Source organism: Myxine glutinosa, chromosome 3 (assembly GCF_964187855.1).
Source record: "Myxine glutinosa chromosome 3, kmMyxGlut1.1, whole genome shotgun sequence".
Classification (NCBI taxonomy): Eukaryota; Metazoa; Chordata; class Myxini; order Myxiniformes; family Myxinidae; genus Myxine; species Myxine glutinosa.
Genome location: NC_136263.1, coordinates 36231943 through 36249959, shown reverse-complemented (window position 1 = coordinate 36249959; position 18017 = coordinate 36231943). Strand labels below are relative to the sequence as shown.

The following is an 18017-nucleotide window of genomic DNA, read 5'->3' as shown; positions in this document are numbered from 1 at the left end:
TTTTTCTGGCCGGGACTGCGACGGGATGTGGCGGAGTTCTGCAAGTCCTGCCATTCTTGTCAGCTGGTGGGAAAGCCGAATCAAAAAATCCCCCCCGCCCCGTTAAAGCCAATTCCAGCTTTTGAAGAGCCATTCAGCCGAGTCATTGTGGACTGTGTGGGCCCTTTACCCAAAACCAAAGCTGGACATCAATACTTACTGACCATCATGTGTGCGTCCACCAGGTTCCCCGAGGCAGTGCCTCTGAGGAAAATAACGGCGGCAGTTATTGCAAAGGCCTTGATTACATTTTTCACTTGGGTTGGCCTACCTAGGATCATTCAATCGGATCAGGGGACCAATTTCATGTCCACACTGTTCCAGCAAGTGGTACACCTGTTGGGGGTGGAACAAGTAAGATCCAGCGCCTACCATCCCGAGAGCCAAGGGGCCCTGGAAAGGTTTCACCAGACTTTAAAGAATATGATCCGAACGTATTGTTTTGAATGTGCCAAGGATTGGGATGAAGGGATACCCCTATTGTTGTTTGCGGCGAGGGAGTCCGTGCAGGACTCCTTGGGATTCAGCCCGTTTGAACTGGTGTTTGGACACGCAGTGCGGGGACCGTTGAAATTGGTGAAAGAACAGTGGTTACTACAGGAGTCCCGGACACCGATGGTGGAGTATGTGGCCACAGTAAAAAACCGATTGGCAAAGGCGTGTGAGGTGGCACGACGGAACTTGAGAAGGGCCCAGGGGAAAATGAAGGAGAGACATGACAAGACCTCGCAGATAAGGAATTTCAGTCCTCAGGACCGGGTGTTAGTATTGCTGCCCGTTCCAGGTCAGCCCCTCCAGGCTAGATATTTCGGTCCTTATGCAGTGGAGGAGAGGGTGAATGAGACAGACTACGTGGTGACCACTCCCGACCGACGAAAAAAGCGACAGTTGTGTCATGTCAACCGACTGAAGAAATATCATGAGAGGGAACCGGTGGAAGACGTAGTTCCTGTCTCACCGGTCGTACCGGTGACAATGGACGGAAACGCCGGTGTGAAGTTTGATAACTTGGATGACCAGGCCTGCCCCAAATTGACGAACACCGAAGTGTTGAAGCATTTGGATGAGAAGTTAGGTCATTTAACAAGGGAACAGCAAGGACAACTGTCCAGCCTAATGTTCGAATTTAAACATTTGTTCACAGATGTACCTGGTCGTACGGACTTAGTATATCATGATATCGAGGTGGGGGAGGCCACTCCAGTGAAACAACACCCCTATCGGATGAACCCGGTGAAGATGGAGTACCTTCGGAAGGAGATGCAATATATGTTGGACAATGACATCATCGAACCAAGCAACAGTGAATGGAGCTCCCCATGTGTGTTGGTTCCGAAACCCGATGGCAGCTTCCGGTGTTGTACGGATTTAAAACGGGTGAATGCAGTGACCAAGACCGACTCCTATCCGCTCCCGAGGATTGACGACTGTATTGATCGAATAGGCCCAGCTAAATTTGTTACCAAATTTGACTTGCTGAAAGGGTATTGGCAGATCCCTCTTACTGATAGAGCCAAAGAAATCTCAGCTTTGGTCACTCCGAATGGGTTATATCAGTACAAGGTCCTCCCTTTTGGGTTGAAGAACGGGCCGGCGACATTTCAACGACTGATTAATAGGCTCATTGCAGACCTGGAGGGGGTGGAGGCATATCTGGATGATGTAATCATCCACACCATGACCATGGAAGACCATATTAAGCAAATCCATGCATTTTTTCAGACGATGTCCGAGGCAGGTCTGACCATCAACTTAGCCAAGAGTGAATTTGTAAGAGCACAGGTAGTGTTCCTCGGCCATGTAGTAGGGCAGGGTCAAGTACAACCAGTGACCGCCAAGGTAGAAGCTATCGATCGCTTCCAAGTCCCAAAGGGGAAGAAAGAGCTGATGAGATTCTTAGGTATGGCGGGGTGGTACCGGCGGTTCTGTAAGAATTTTTCGGATGTGGTAGCCCCTTTAACGAGTTTGTTGAGAAAGGAGACCCCATTCGTTTGGGATGGCAAATGTCAGGCGGCCTTTGCCCATGTCAAAGCGATACTAATGAGCTCTCCGGTCCTAACCGCTCCGGACTTTCAGGCACCTTTCAAGTTGGCCGTAGATGCAAGCGATGTGGGGGCTGGAGCGGTCTTGTTACAGGAAGATGAGGATGGGGTGGACCACCCCGTGTGCTACTACTCCAAGAAGTTCAATAAACATCAGGCAAATTATGCCACCGTGGAGAAAGAGACCCTGGCTCTCCTGCTAGGGCTTCAACATTATGAGGTGTATTTAGGAATCACGTCCTTTCCCATAAAGGTCTTTACGGATCACAACCCCTTAACCTTCATTCAAAGAATGAAAAATAAAAATCAGAGGTTGATGAGATGGAGTTTGGCTTTGCAGGGGTTCAACTTGGAAATTGAACATGTACGGGGCCGGGACAATGTCGTGGCGGACGCTTTGTCCAGATGGAGTTAATCTGGGGGGGGGGGGGGGGTTGAGTTATCTGGTTTGTTTCTCCAAATTGGCCGGCAAAGAAAGTTTTCGCTGGGTTCAAACTTTCTTTCTTGAAGGGGGGGAGTGTTACATATTTATGTGAATGTATGTGAATTACCATTCAGGTTGCTTATCCGTGTGTATTATATTAAGGGTTGTTGTGATTGGAGGGTCAGGAGCCCTTCTGAACCAGTGGCCGGAAACGGAAGTGGCCGGAAAACGGAAGAAGAAAAGACACGAGGTAAAAGAAGGAGGTTTGGTCTTCCTCGCCCGCTCCGACGAAAGGTGGGATCGACCTTGCGCTGCGTGAACAAGCGGCGTTCCGAAACCCGTCTGGCGAGAGGAGTTACCTGGACGCGTAACTACCTTTTGACACGGCAAGTCACCGTGAGTGCGTGCACGGAACCAAGCGTCCGGCACAGTTTGCCCCGTCTACAAGGACGCGTACGGGTCGCACGTTGGGGCCTCGCGCGCGTTGCAAACCGCGCTTGGTTTTGCCCCGTCTACAAGGACGCGTACGGGTCGCACTTTGGGGCCTCGCGCGCGTTGGAAGCCGCGCTGGGTTTTGCCCCGTTGCTTGGCAAGGAGGTGTGCGCTGCAGCAGCTGTCCCCGGTACGATACCTGCCCGGTGGAGGAACGTCCACCCGGGGTTCGTTCAACCGCCCGAGTGCGGAGACGCCGACCAGTAGCAGTATCTTGGTCAGGAGAGGCCCAGAGACATTGTGAGGAGCAGAGACCGAAAGGGGGTGTGAGTACTCACCGGGACACACCTGTATAAGATGGCCATCTTAATCATAGGGAATTGATTGTGAATTGGGAATTGGTGATGATTATGTATTGTTGATTGCTCGGGGAAAATCTCCGTGGTTGTGTCCTTGAAATATTGTTGATGGTTGTGTCATTGAAATTGTTTGGTATCATTACCATTGAAATATATCCTTGAACGTCAGTTGTCTCTGGGGTGAAATTCATATGGCTTGCGTGGCGAAAGCGCATATATAATACAGCTTTCTGGCGAAGTTCCTCTCACGGTCCGGGGGTCACTGAGACCAGGTATTCACCGAGGGGACCACGTAACACCGAGAAAGACTTGGCTAAAGATGGTGGAAGAAGAAATGCGGGCAAGGGGGTTAACAAGGAGAGATGCAGAAAATAGGGCAAAATGGAGAAGATTGTCATGGGGACCGCAAGGCTAACCCCCGCTCTAGCAGGGAAAATGGCCTTTAAAATGCATGTTGTTGTTGTTGTTTGTGGCGTGGCGTAATAGAGTGTCCGCTCTGTGCCTGCGAGTTAAACGAAAAACTAAAAATGGTACGTGCTGCTTCCTTGCTCGACGATCAGCATTTATTGATGACCGCACTGTGGTCACAACTCACAACAAAATCCTTTAACAGGCAATTGGGAAACGCGCACTTAAAGCACTCTTAAAATTTGAATAGCACAATTGGAAAACACATTTAATGCGCCATATCTCATCCATGTCAGCCTCCACCACAGTTATATCAGACCGAGCTGATTCATCACAGTCACAGATTAATTTAACTCCAATATGGGGTCGTTCAAAAATTACGTAACACTATTATTTTAGGGAGGCGCATACCGTGTGTGCTGACATGCTTGATTAAACGTTACTAATAATTTTTATTTGACATATGATTAGTTTGATTTTGATTGATTTTCGAGTTTGCTGATGGAGCTGATTTGTTGATTTGTAATATTCAGTTCCAGAAAGAGGATAATAAGCTTGTTACATACATGTCAGGTGGGTCGATGACAACCGTTGACTACCTGATGGTGCGTAGGCGAGATAGGGGGCACCTCCGGGACACAAAGGTGATCCCGGGGGAGGAGGCTGTTTCACAGCACCACTTGGTTGTCTGCGACATAAGGGTGAAAGGTGCGAGCAGAGCTCGGCGGGTGAAGTACCAACCGAGAATGAAGGTGTGGAGGTTGAAAGAGGTGACAGTAAGGGAGGCATTAAAAGAGAGGCTGAGTAGGGTCGAGGATGATGTGGTTGAGCTTGAAAGTGGTTGGATGTCAATGAAAGCTAGTCTGTTGGGAGCCGTTGGTGAGGTATGTGGATGGACAAAAGGACCATCGAGGCACTCGGAAACATGGTGGTGGGATGATGAAGTTGGAAAGAGGATTGACGAGAAGAGGAAGAAGTTCAAGGAGTGGCAGAAGGCAAAGGGTACGGGAGCAGAAACAGCAGAGCATGAAAGTTATAAGGCAGCCAGGAAGGCTGCAAAGAAAGAGGTAGCAAAGGCGCAGGAGGCATGTAGGAAAATGTTCGGAGAACGCTTGGATTCGGAAGAGGGTCAGAAAGCAGTATTCAGGATTGCAAAGCAGATAGCGAAAGAGAGGTGTGATGTGATGGGGGTGAGTTGCTTGAAGGATGAAGTGGGACAAATCGTTGTCGACCCAGATGGAATTAAAGGAAGATGGAAAAGATATATGGAAATGCTGTTGAATACAGAGAATGAATGGGATGGCAACATAGAGAGTAACCCAGTTTTAGGACCGGCAGAGAAGATAACTGAGAAGGAAGTTGAGGAAGCGATAAAAGCAATGAAGGGTAGAAAAGCGGGAGGGCCGACAGGAGTTGTGGGAGATATGTTGAAGGCAGCAGGAAGTTGGGGTGTGAAGAGAATGACAGAGATCTGTAATCTGGTGGTGAACGAAGGCCGCATTCCAGTGGTTTGGGAACTGAGTACCCTCGTCCCTCTATACAAGGGGAAAGGTGACCCTCTGGAGTGTGGCTCGTACCGAGCGATAAAGTTATTGGAGCATGGAATGAAGGTATTGGAAAGGGTGTTGGAGAGGAGGATAAGGAAGAAAGTGAAGATCGACGAAATGCAGTTTGGATTTATGCCAGGAAGAGGAACGACAGACGCGCTTTTCATTGTGAGGCAGTTGCAGGAGAAGTACATGGAGAAGAGGAAGAAATTGTTTCTTGGGTTTGTTGATCTGGAGAAAGCATTCAATAGGGTTCCACGCAAAGTATTGACATGGGCATTGAGGAAGTTAGGAGTGGAGGAATGGTTGATCAAAGTTGTAATGGCAATGTACAAAAGAGCGCGCACAGCTGTAAGGACGAAGGACGGGAACAGTGGTGAGTTTGAGGTGAAGGTGGGAGTGCATCAGGGGTCGGTACTAAGTCCACTACTATTTGTAGCTGTGATGGAGGTGCTGGCTCAGAACGTAAAGGAGGGTTTACCGTGGGAGTTATTGTATGCAGATGATCTGGTGTTGATTGCGGAAAGTATGGATGGACTGAAGGAAAAGATGAACAAGTGGAAGGAATGTATGGAGACAAAAGGTCTGAAGGTGAATATCGGAAAGACGAAAGGTGATGGCAAGTGGTAAAGCATGTGGTGAGGTGGAAAGAACTGGGAAGTGGCCCTGTGCTGTGTGTAGGAAGGGTGTCGGAGTGAACTCCATTCAATGTACAATGTGCGCTGAGTGGGTTCATCAAAAATGTAGTGGTCTGAGAGGGTCATTAACCAGTGTGGCAGCTACATTCAAATGTAAGGTGTGCACAGAGGGAGCTGCAGATGGAGGAAATGTTGAGTTGGGTCTTGGAGACGGCGTGAAGCTGGAAGGTGTGAAAACATTTTGCTACCTCGGAGACATGCTGAATGGAGGAGGTGGATCAGACTCGGCAACGGTTGCTGGAGTGAGATGTGCATGCAATAAGTTTCGGGAACTGAGTGGCATGCTGATCATGAGGGGAGTGTCGTTGAAGCTGAAGGGAAAGGTGTATGCTGCATGTGTGAGAAGTGTTATGATTTATGGGAGTGAGACATGGGTAATGAATGTAGAGCAGCAACGAAGGTTGGAAAGGGTGGAAATGCGAATGGTTCGACAGATGTGCGGAGTATCGTTGAGAGAGAGGAAGACAAAGGATGAATTGCGAAAGATGATGGGAATAGAGTCTGTGATTGATGCTGTGAAGAGGAACAGGTTGAGATGGTTTGGTCATGTGTTGAGGAAGGATGAAAGTGACTGGTTGAGAAGAGTGATGGAAATGAATGTAGAAGGAAGTAGAGGACGGGGAAGACCGAGAAAGACTTGGCTAAAGATGGTCGAAGAAGAAATGCGGGCAAGGGGGTTAACAAGGAGAGATGCAGAAAATAGGGCAAAATGGAGAAGATTGTCATGGGGACCGCAAGGCTAACCCCCGCTCTAGTAGGGAAAATGGCCTTTAAAATGCATGTTGTTTGTTTTGTATATGATTAGATTTTCCGGAGTCCCTCATCGTAACACTCGTCACAAACAAAGCGAATGGAAATCTGACGCAACGAAGCCGGGCAGTGTATAAATCAGCAGAGGCCTACAGGCCTGATGTCTTAAACCCACCAGAAAACCAAGATGGCAGCCATATTATTTTGGTGGGTGGAGTCAAGCGATAAATGTGGGTGCTTGGCAGCTGTCCGACCAATGGGTGCACATTTCAAAAATCGACCCAAACAAGAACCACAACAACAGCAGCAACAACAACCACACATAGCTCTTGTGGACCTGTGATATTTCACAGGTAAAAAAGATAGATCATGGAAAACAACCATAATTAGTAATAATTGTGCAGGCTTTGATGGGTCTTATGACCTTCTCCTGCATCAAAGTTCCTTTCAAAGGAACTCATTAAAAAAATAGGCTTTGATGAAAGAACAACCAACCAGCTTAGCAAACAGCACTCTCAACATACAAATGAAAAATTTTGTTACTACTAACACCAAAACAATATGATTAAAAGGATAAAGGCCCAAAGTAGTTTGCAGCCAGAAACAATGAATACTTCCAACCATTAATGATATCTATTATTCCTCAAGAAGAGTGGTTTCACCCGGGGATGGCCGCATCAGCAGTGAATCCCAAATGTAGCAAATCAAGCCAGTGAAGGTGCAATACATTACAACATGGTGAAAGCACAGTCAGCTAATATAACATCACTCCCAGGCATGAAACAGCACCCATAACAGGACTTAGAACCCTCTTACCCTGGTCAGTGAACGTAGTTGGCTGTCACCCTTGAGGCAAACCTCTCCACTTTCTTCCACTGAGCATCTGAGGTTGCCAAGGTGCAGCACACTGGCTATCACGCCCAGCAAAGCCTGGGAAAGATGATCAGGTACTTCAGGAAACAACTACCAACATCACTTCTACTGCTCCCTCCCATCCTCCCCAAATACTGCTGTAACTTATCTTAAAAAGTAACAAAGTCTCTCTGACCTCCACGTCTTCAGAAGAAAAGCCGGTGGTTTCCATCGCTCGCCGTACAATCTTCCAGTCATTCTTATCCACGATGGAGCTAACTTTGCAACATTGACCCTGAAATTAGAGATAATTGGTATAAGGAAACTGAGAAAAATTGACCAAGAAGTTACATATGTGTGTATATATCTATATCTATGTGTACAAATATATATATATATATATATTTGTACATATATATATATATATATATATATATATATATATATATATATATATATGTATATATATATATATATATATATATATATATATATATATATACTGTAGCTCTTTCTCCTTTTTAAATAGCTCTTTCTAAAGTCTGACTGACTGGCTGACTGACTGACTGATATTAATGTTCGGTACTTTCCGGGTGTCGTAGAAAGCTGAAAATTGGTGTGCCGACGGACATCGAAGCTGGTACACCGGGAAAAAAAATCACAGAACCATCGGAAAGTCTCCGTAAATGAAAACGAATGTAAAAAAAACACCAAAAGCATACGTAAAAAAAAAGCCAAAAAATAAATAAAACCGCAATCAATATCTAGCATTTGAAAATTGTAATTTCTATAACCGTAAACTGTGAAATAAACATGGCAATAATGTCCGTAAATGAAAAAAAGAAAAAACGTCCGTAAATGAAAATTTACCGAAAAACTGTAAACGTGTCCATAACATAAATAAATAAATAAACCTAAATTGATATCTAGCAGCAAGTCGGTGATGCTTGCCTATAATAATAAAGCTTCTATTTATTATGTATCTACATACGTAGCACGGTTTGTTATTGCTTACATGATGTGCTAGCATGTCCCACTAGTATGGGTGTATGTATATATATGACACAGTGGTGAGCAAAGTACGAGTCCACTTAAAACAATGCCAAGCTTTCTCAAATCACGATTTCAAACACAAATTTGGCATAGTATTGAAGATATGTATCCATATTATTTAATTTTTTTATTTATTTTTGACTGACACTTTGTCTTTTATTTTTATTTTATTTTTTTTGTATATAAGATCGAGGCTCATGAAAGAGCTAATATTAATCACACAAAAAGTCAAACCGACACATAAAACACAAAATAAGGGGAGCGGTAGACAAGATGGGGCGAGAGGGGGAAGGACACAAACACAACATTTGAGAGCAAGGGCATCGAGAGAACTGTGGGAGGGAGAGGGCTTGGGGGGAGGTGGGAGAGGTATAAACCATATGGACACTGCAAGGACTTCCAGGAAAGAAGTTAAAATTTCAAAAAAGTGGATCTGGGGTGAATTAGTGGGGGTAGAAAAGATCAAGGTTTTGGATGGGGGAAGATAAGAGATGGTGGTGAACAGCTGTTTTAAAGACCTGGAGGGAGGAGTGGGATTGAAGGGAGTGGGGGAGTTTGTTCCAGAGGCGAGAGAAAAGGGGAATGAAAGAGTGAAGGTGAGCAGAGAGCCTAGATTTTGGCAGTTTAACCATAAGAGGGTTGCTGGCAGATCTTGTGCGACCTGTAGGAATATTTTGGGGACAGAGCACAGAGAGAGCTGGGGGAGCAAGGCCGGAGAGGAGTCGGTAGAAGACAGAAAGACCACCAATCTGCCTGTGGTGAGTGAGTGAAAGGCCCTCGGAGTTAACTTCATTGCGGGAGATTCCAATGATTCTGAAAGTTTTGGTTTCAACAGCGTGAATCCGAGCTAGGTGTGAGGCAGGAGCACCGGCCCAGAGGGGAGAACAGTATTCCATTGAGCTGCAGATGAAAGCCTTATATGTGGTGAGAAGCTCAGGTGTGCCAAGGAAGGACTTCGCACGACGGAGGATGCCCAGTCGGTGACTGGCTTTGGAGGCCAGCTTAGAAATGTGGTTTACCCAAGAAAAATCATGGCAGATAGTGAGACCCAAAAGCTTGAGCGACAGAACTTCTTGGAGAGGATTGTTAAGAAAGTAGATGGGAGGGTTTTCCAGTCGGCCTTTTCAGAGAGACATAGTAAGAGTGTGAGATTTGTCAGGATTGAAAGACATGTTCCACTTGTATGACCAGTCTGTGATTTTGTCCAGGTCTGCAGAGAATGAGGAGGCTGCAGACTGCCGATCTGAGGGATGAGTAATGGAGTGGCAGAGAGTCGAGTCATCAGCAAAGAGATAGAGAGGATTTTCCAGAGAGTCGGAGAGATGATTGATGAAGACCAGAAAAAGCACAGGTCCCAGAACACTACCTTGGGGAACTCCAGCCAGAACAGGAAGGGGAGATGAGAGAAATCCATTCAGGGCCACACCGTTGACTACGACCAGAGAGGAAGTCCGCAAGCCATGCATGGAGATTTCCATGGATACCATAGGAGGAGAGTTTGGTGAGCAGAGCTGGGTGCCAGACCGTATCGAAGGCACGTGATATGTCAAGGGAGACAGCTCTGATTTCCTGCTTGGCATTGAGGACCTCCATCCATTGTTGAGACAGCAGAAGCAAAATGTCCAGAGTAGAATGACCTGGTCTGAATCCAAATTGATGATCGGAGATCAAGCCATTGGAGAAGAGGAAGGATTTGATATCCGAAGCAATGATGGATTCCATGACTTTGCTGATAATTGGGAGCAGGCTGATTGGTCTGTTGTTGCAAGGATCTGTTTTTGCACCTTTTTTGTGTAAAGCGGTAATGGTTGCTGATTTCCAAGATGCTGGCAGATGACCTTGAGCAAAAGAGAGGGTGAAAAGAACAGAGAGAGGGCGAGATAGAGCGGCAAAGCAGGATTTTAGGACCCGTGGGCTGATGCCGTCTGGTCCAGTTGCAGAATCAGAGTCGAGGTTTGACAAAAACTTCTCCACCTTGTCAGGAGAGAAGGACACAGAGTCCAGGAGCAGTTGGGTTCGACTGGGAAAGGTTGGAACAGAGAGATGGGTTTGGGACACAAGATTTTGAGGCAAACACAGAGTTGACGCATTCGGCTTTGTCACGTGCGGTGTCAACTGTGTAGCCATTTGAGGTAAGAGAGGGGATGGAGGGGAAACAAACACCAGAAACGGATTTGACCAGACGCCAACAGGATTTGGAGGAAGGAGACAGGTTTAAGAGTTCATTCTTGAGTGTGGAGAGATAGTGCTTCCTGGCACTCCTGAGGGTAGACACACACATGTTCCGAGCTTGGTGGAAGGAACTGAGATTGCCTTCAGTTGGATTTGCCTTCCAAGAGGCAAAGGCAAGTTGTTTCAGGGCAACTGCCTCACCACAAGATTTAGTGTAGCATGGACAGGAGGAAGGGTAAGTCAAGTGAAGACGAGATGGGATAAATCTGTGCATGAGAGAGAGCAGTTTGCTTTGGAAGAATTCCCAGGAAGAATTGATGTTAGAGGCAGAAGAGATGGGAGACCAGTCCAGATGATTGATGGCTGCTTGCAGACCGTGCCAGTCAGCCTGAGTGAAATGCCAGTCTCGTCGACGCTGAGCAGGCTCCCTGAGAATGGCCAGAGAGATGTCCACTTTAACAAGCACATGATCAGAAGAACCGATTGGAGCAGAAGAAGAGCAGCAGACATTTGCAGGGATGTTAGTCATAACCAAGTCCAGAAGAGAAGATACTCCATTGACTGAGATCTGGTTCGGGAAATTGACAGATTGTGTCAGTCCCAATGAGTCGCAGAAGTCCTTTGCTGAAGTGCCATGGCTGGTGAGAGAGGAACCTACACCCAACCAGCTGGCATGATGACAGTTGAACAGGATAAATTAATCCTGTCTTAACAGGATAAATGAAGGGTGAGTACATTTGAGAGAACAATACAATTTACGTGAGCAGTTTGACCATGCTCTGGAGTGTATTACAACACTGTATGGAAAACATTGATTCAAACATGATCCATAAACTAATTAAATAAATCCCAAAAGGAGTTGAGGCAGTTTTCTCGGCAAAATGGGTCACACTGATTATTGATTATACATAAAGACTGATTTGATTTTTCCTATCATAATAAGTGTTGCTATATACTTACGAGTTCATGGAAACCCTTCAATTAATGAAAGATTAATTTTGTTATAACGTCTCAGTTAATAAATTTCCTACTCGACTCGTACTTTTGCACCAAACTGTGTGTGTATATATATATATAATCTCAAAATCTAAGTTTGTTGGAGTTTCATGTACATCTTTTTCGTGCCCAAATGATTCCTCAGCCTCGTCAATAAACTTCAAGAAAAAATCAAACCAAGGTCAGTTCTTGCCTTTTCCATGCCAACAACTGGTTTATATCACGAAGAGGTGCGCCAGTTATCCACTACCTTGATCAGATAACTGTGATTTTGTGCCTGTCGTTCCAGTCCCAATCCGCTCAGCTCCATATCATCGGCTCCCTCCAGGATCTGGTAGAAAATGTGGAAATTTCTCTCTCCATGACTTTGCTGGACTACACGCGACTTTTCCAGCAGGTAACTCTGAATGTGCCCACCGACTGGAACACCCTGTAAAGGGGGAGGGAAACAAAACCAGCCATGTTGAGTTTGTGACTTGATGGAAGAGATCCAAATAAGCAGACAGTTTATGGGCAATGAATGCTAAATGTGGCCAAACAAGTGCTGCGTTTTATGAAAATGGCACACATGTACTTTGTGGGAATATAAACTTCCGGAACTTACTTTGTAGTCAAACTGAATGTCCATGTATTTGCCAAAACGGCTGGAATTGTCATTCTTCAAAGTTTTGGCATTACCAAAGGCCTGCAAAAAAATTTAAAGGTTATCTCAATCAACACCCACAGAATGAACAGCAACATTAACAATGGAAGTATAAACAGGTGGTACGAACACGGAATGGGGAATAAATAAGGGAGGAAAATGATGGAAGATGAGAGGGGTGGGGAAAGAGAGGTGCTAGATAGAAATAAATAAATTAACGAAGGGGGATATATAATACGAAGGAAGGAAGTGGGCAAGAGATTAAAAAGAACCAGGCCGAGGCAAGGTTATGATAAAACGGTTCGTGCCAAGAAAAAGTGTGGGAGAACGAAAATATCTCAATATGATACTTTATTTGACCCCTTACTTCCAGCAAAGGGTTTGACTGAAGAAGCCGATCTCGAATGGCAAGATTGACAGCTGGAGGAACCGATATGGAGGAAGGATTGGCAGGTTGTGAACCCTTGGCACTGAGGGGCCTGGACAGATGTGCAGCTGCAGGGCAGGAGAGAGCGAGGAAGTGCAGGATGCGTTTGGAGGCTTCTGTTTTGCCTGCCCCACTTTCTCCAGAGATAAGGACACACTGATCAACACGCTCAGCACGCAGAGCACGAAACGCACTGTCTGCGACAGCATAACTGTGGAGGAAGAAGGGAAAGACGTAACAAGTCAGATATGCACATTTAAAAAAAACAAAAAACTTTTATTGACATAAAGCTATTTAATTTTTCCAAATTCTCAGTTGCATTTGCAAGCATTCATCGGCATTTCAAAATTTGTTAGGAATGTTGAAATCAAAACAATACCGCCCGCTGTTATGGGGCTGAAGCAAATATAAATTATTTAGTTATTATGATAAATAACATCCAAATAACACGTTTTCATTCCCTTAACACCAAATTGGTTCTTCAAATCCTACTCTTGACTTCCTGCTCTATCTAGAATTCCTTGCTTCAAAGCAAGGGCTTAGATTTACCTTATTATTTATCCTCCGGACTTCTAGCATCACCAGTTTGTCTTATTTCTTCCCGATAGTTAATTGCTTGGTTATCTTACATATGTGGAGGGACCTCGTAGAAACTAACACCACGATAGCGTTGCATCTGCTGCTCTGTGTAGATTCCCAGGTCCTTGTATGGGTTCACAGACACCAGCACAGTGCCAATGTAGGTCTGATGTGGGAGGCAATATAAACGTTTAGACATAGGAGAAATAACCGAGTGATTTCCCAAAACAGTATTTTGTGAAAATATACAAAGAAAAAATATATATAATGTATGAATGAATGTATGTTTGTTTGTATTAAAATCAAGGAGGAGAGATGTGGGTTAAGGGGAAGCAGCTATAAGGTTAAGGAGCACCAAGTATGATAAAGTTCGCTCAAATGACGGAGGATGCAAGAGACTGGAATGAAGAGCGAGTTCATACATAAATCAAGTTTTCCTTGAATCGTTTGCGAAGGTTGTCGAGGAAGGCCCCTTCACTTGTGTAGTTTTCAAGAAGCACAAAGTCTTGAACTCCAACCCTATCTCTCGCTGTTAGAGCCCCTTCCATGGCTGGGAAAAGGCGGCAGAAAAAAAACACACAAAAAAATAAAATAAAACAAAACACTCTCTCGCACATCGATACACCCTCCTCATTTGCCCGTTATCTCACTGTTCCTCTTTTCAAGCGGTTCAGGAAGTGGTCCATTTGACATTTTAAATCTGAAATAGGCAAAGCCTAGAAACTAATGAAACCCATTAGAATTACCCTTTAGAACCCTTTAGAATTAAACACGGTGGGTTGGAAAGGTTCTTCATCTTTTGAGGGACTGGCGGGCAGAGCCAAATATTGAAGCGACTTCCCACTTAGAAATGGAAATCCGTCAATCATCAGAGGCCATGCATGCCTGGAAAATGTAATACACTTCATTAAAAATTTGCTTAAGCATCATAAATCAAGAATCTGTAATTCATCGAGATCCTTACTTCCTTGCCCTTATTCTCCATTACATATCTGCAAACGCTTCCTTTTGATCACGTCACAACAAGTTGTGGAAAGATACACAAAGACAAATATATATATATATATATATAACAAATATATATAAATACTAGCGAGGTACCCGGGCTACGCACAGGTGGGTAGCCAAAAGCAAACAAACAATGCGAAAAGGGCGAATGCTAAACCAAACCATGAAGCAATAAATTCCATATTCCTGTGCCAACTTCAGTCGAACGTCAGGTATTGACAACCGGTTGGTGAAAGACTTGCACAAAAAATGTACCCAAACTGAATGTTGATATTTTCAGTCAATGGTGAAACTGCAAATAGGGAATCCACAAATGTCATGGATGGAAACCCTTAGGACTTAGATCATTTCCTCATTCTACTTTAAACTCAATATCTCCACATTTATATTCCAAGCAGCATCATTCATCATTCCAATCACAAATTAATACTACTAGCAACAGTACCCGCCCGGGGCTTCAATTGGGAAGCCCAAATTAAAAGGTAAAATATCAGAAATTGAAGGCTTTTTTATTTTAAACGATTCATATAAACATCCGTTGAATCATATCACACGCAAATCATCAAAATCTAAACAGTACATGGCTAAACAGTACATGGACGATCACGTACCACATACGTCTCGCGTCTCGCTCGCTCTCATGTTGTCCCGATAATGACCTTCCGCAGGTTCACCGACGGAAACCTTGTTACGACTTTTACTTCCTCTAGACAGTCAAGTTCGCTCATCTTTTCGGTGCACCGGCACGAGCCGAGAACGGCCCGTGCAGGGGCTGATCCGAGGATCTCATCAAACCGTCCGATCGGTAGTAGCGACGGGCAGTGTGTACAAAGGGCAGGGACTTAATCAACGCGAGCTGATGACTCGCGCTTCCTGGGAATTCCTCGTTCGTGGGACACTGTCTCAAGCCCCAGTCCCCATCACGGATGGGGCTCAGCGGTTTACCCGAGCCTGACGGCGAAGGGCAAGGTACACACTGGCCCGTCCAGTGTAGCGGGCGTGCGGCCCCGGACATCGAAGGGCATTAAGCGTTCATTGAACATTAAACTTTCGTTAAACATTAAACGTTCATTAAAGGATCACGAAACGAAAAACATTACGAAATTACGTTCACACCGTCACGTCAAACACTACCGTGAACACATACATCATCACAACATCGTCACAATGAACGTTATGCGAACGCGAATGTTATGCGGGAGTCCAAATCTGAGAATGCTGCAGACCAAAGCTGAAATTGGGAAAACGAAATAGCCTATTTTACTCCCAGGGGTCCCACGATTACCCACCCAAAATATCTTTGCGATCGGTTCAGCAGTTTTTACGGTACCTTCGAACAGACAGACGGACATTTGGTGAATTATAGTAAGATGGTATAAATATATCAAAATATGATGATAATTGATAAATCATAATTGTATTGAGATTCAGTATTATCAAACCAGGGAATCATCACCATCTTGTTCACTTTCGGATCGGCAACAGCTCCATAGCGATGGTATTTAAAAATCATAATTTTATTGAGGAATTTATGAAACCTCCTACCTTCCTTACAACATCCGCTGAGACCCAAAAATGTTCCGCAGAATGTTTGGTGGGGTTATCCCCAAAACTGAGGCAGTAGTTTTGGGATGGATGGACAGATAGACACTCCTGTTTTAATATATATATATATATATATATATATATATATATATATATATATATATATATATATATATATATATATATATATATATATATATATATATATATATATATATATATATATATTACTATAATTCACCAAATGTCCGTCCGTTTGTCTGTCCGTCCATCCGTCCGTTCCCAGGTACCGCAAAAACGGCTGAACTGATCGCAACAAAATTTTGGGTGGATAATCCTGGGACCCCCTGGAGTAAAATAAGCTATATTGTTTTTCCAATTCCAGCTTTGGTCTTAAGCATTTTCAGATTTGGACTCCCGCCTGACGTTATTGTCCCGGGTACCGCAAAAACGGCTGCACCGATCGCAACGATACACCTCCATGCCCGTGGGATTTTTTTGCCCGTGGGAATCCCACGGGTGACCCCATTAGTATATATAAAAACATGCATATATATATATATTCATACATATACCTAGAAAACATTTCTGTAATCACAGTTTTGCTCATGCAGTAATCGATTGGTGTTGGTTCATACAGTAATCTAACCCTAACCACAACTCCTCAATCCCCTCTTCCCAACCAAAAGTCAACTCCCCACCCCCAGGGTGTGTTGTCATGAAAACTCAACAGGATAATCATCATTTTTGACATAATGAACATGCACAACAAGTTGCAAAACATTATTTGACCCACAATGAGGACAAAACACCTCCATTGACAGTCAACAGACATCTGCTTTGATATTACGAGTCTTATGAGGCACTTTGCCATCTGGTACAGTTTGAGCAACTGCAACGTTGTATTGGTGATGGGGAAAAAAACTCGGATGAAAATGAATGAAAACACGTTGCATTTACAGCCAAAAAGTATTTCCCCATGACAAAGGATGGCAGAGCAGTATTTTTTTCATGTCAAGACAAAGGCAAACTTGCAGCAGATACCAGTCATTTGTTTTTATTATATTTACAGGTAACAATGTTGATGTACGAACTACATCAAGAATAAAACCAAAACATGGCCGTTCCCATATGACATGTGAACACCTGGGTGCATGGATTTGGTTTAAGTGTGGGAACTGCGCCCCACACAGTCACCACAATCTGAGATAGCAAGCAGTGTGGCCTGGTGTTAAAGAATATCCGATAATATCAGACCGTTTTTCCTCGAAATTTGGCCAGTTGATGATAGCAGCGATACCTGGCAGAGTACTTTTCTTCAAATCACCATGAATTGGATCTTCAAAGTCCACTAACTAGTGGTAACAGACCTGTACCCAGCTCGATGCTCACCCTGGGCTCGGGTGGACGCATTAAAATTGATGCAAGAAATCACCAATCTGAGAGTTTACAATCGGGTCGAGAATGAGAACGCAGAGAAGATAGCCCAGAGGTAAACGCACCACCTCTGCGCAATAATGTGGGACTGGAATAAAACCACAGCATAAGCACCAAAGACAAAAAATGCCGAGAGCATTGAGTGGCAGGAATGAAGCTTTCTTTGCCATCGACAACAAGCAAAATGAAAGCAAAAACATACAAAAGGAAAGAACGAGCATCAAAAGATATAGTATTGAACCAGAAGAGATGGGGGAAAGAAATTGCAGAAAGCTGTTAATAGAAATTTGAGGCAACAGCAGAACCGCACAAAAATTGATGAATTCCAGCCACATTGTAACCAAGCAGTAAATGCATGGACAATTGTGCAGCCCAGGTTAAACAGGAAGAACACCGAGTAGCAGCTTCAAAATAGGAAGCACCGTCACCAACACAATGATATCGACCCAAGGTGAAACAAAGCACGAAAACCCGACTAACGCAAATACATACGCAAGCAGAAGCAACAAGCGAATGGCAGCTAATGTCAAACAAAACCTGAAAATGGCACAGAGGATTTAAAATGGCCAAATGAATGAATAAATGCTGGAGCATTTCAGCAAAAGT

At 44.5% G+C, this 18017-nt stretch overlaps 1 protein-coding gene across 3 annotated transcripts in view; it reads right to left on the bottom strand.

Moving 5' to 3' along the window:
- Positions 1-18017, bottom strand: part of MYO1C (myosin IC) — a 156742-nt gene that overhangs the window by 76145 nt on the left and 62580 nt on the right. For all 3 annotated transcript variants that reach the window (XM_068111088.2, XM_068111087.2, XM_068111086.2), the window contains exons 2-8: positions 13844-13971; positions 13472-13587; positions 12783-13053; positions 12377-12457; positions 12023-12202; positions 7748-7846; positions 7516-7629 (exon numbers count right to left, since the gene is read on the bottom strand). In XM_068111088.2, the coding sequence (XP_067967189.2) occupies positions 7516-7629; positions 7748-7846; positions 12023-12202; positions 12377-12457; positions 12783-13053; positions 13472-13587; positions 13844-13969 (987 nt within the window). In that variant the 5' untranslated portion in view covers positions 13970-13971. The remainder of the gene's footprint in view (positions 1-7515; positions 7630-7747; positions 7847-12022; positions 12203-12376; positions 12458-12782; positions 13054-13471; positions 13588-13843; positions 13972-18017) is intronic.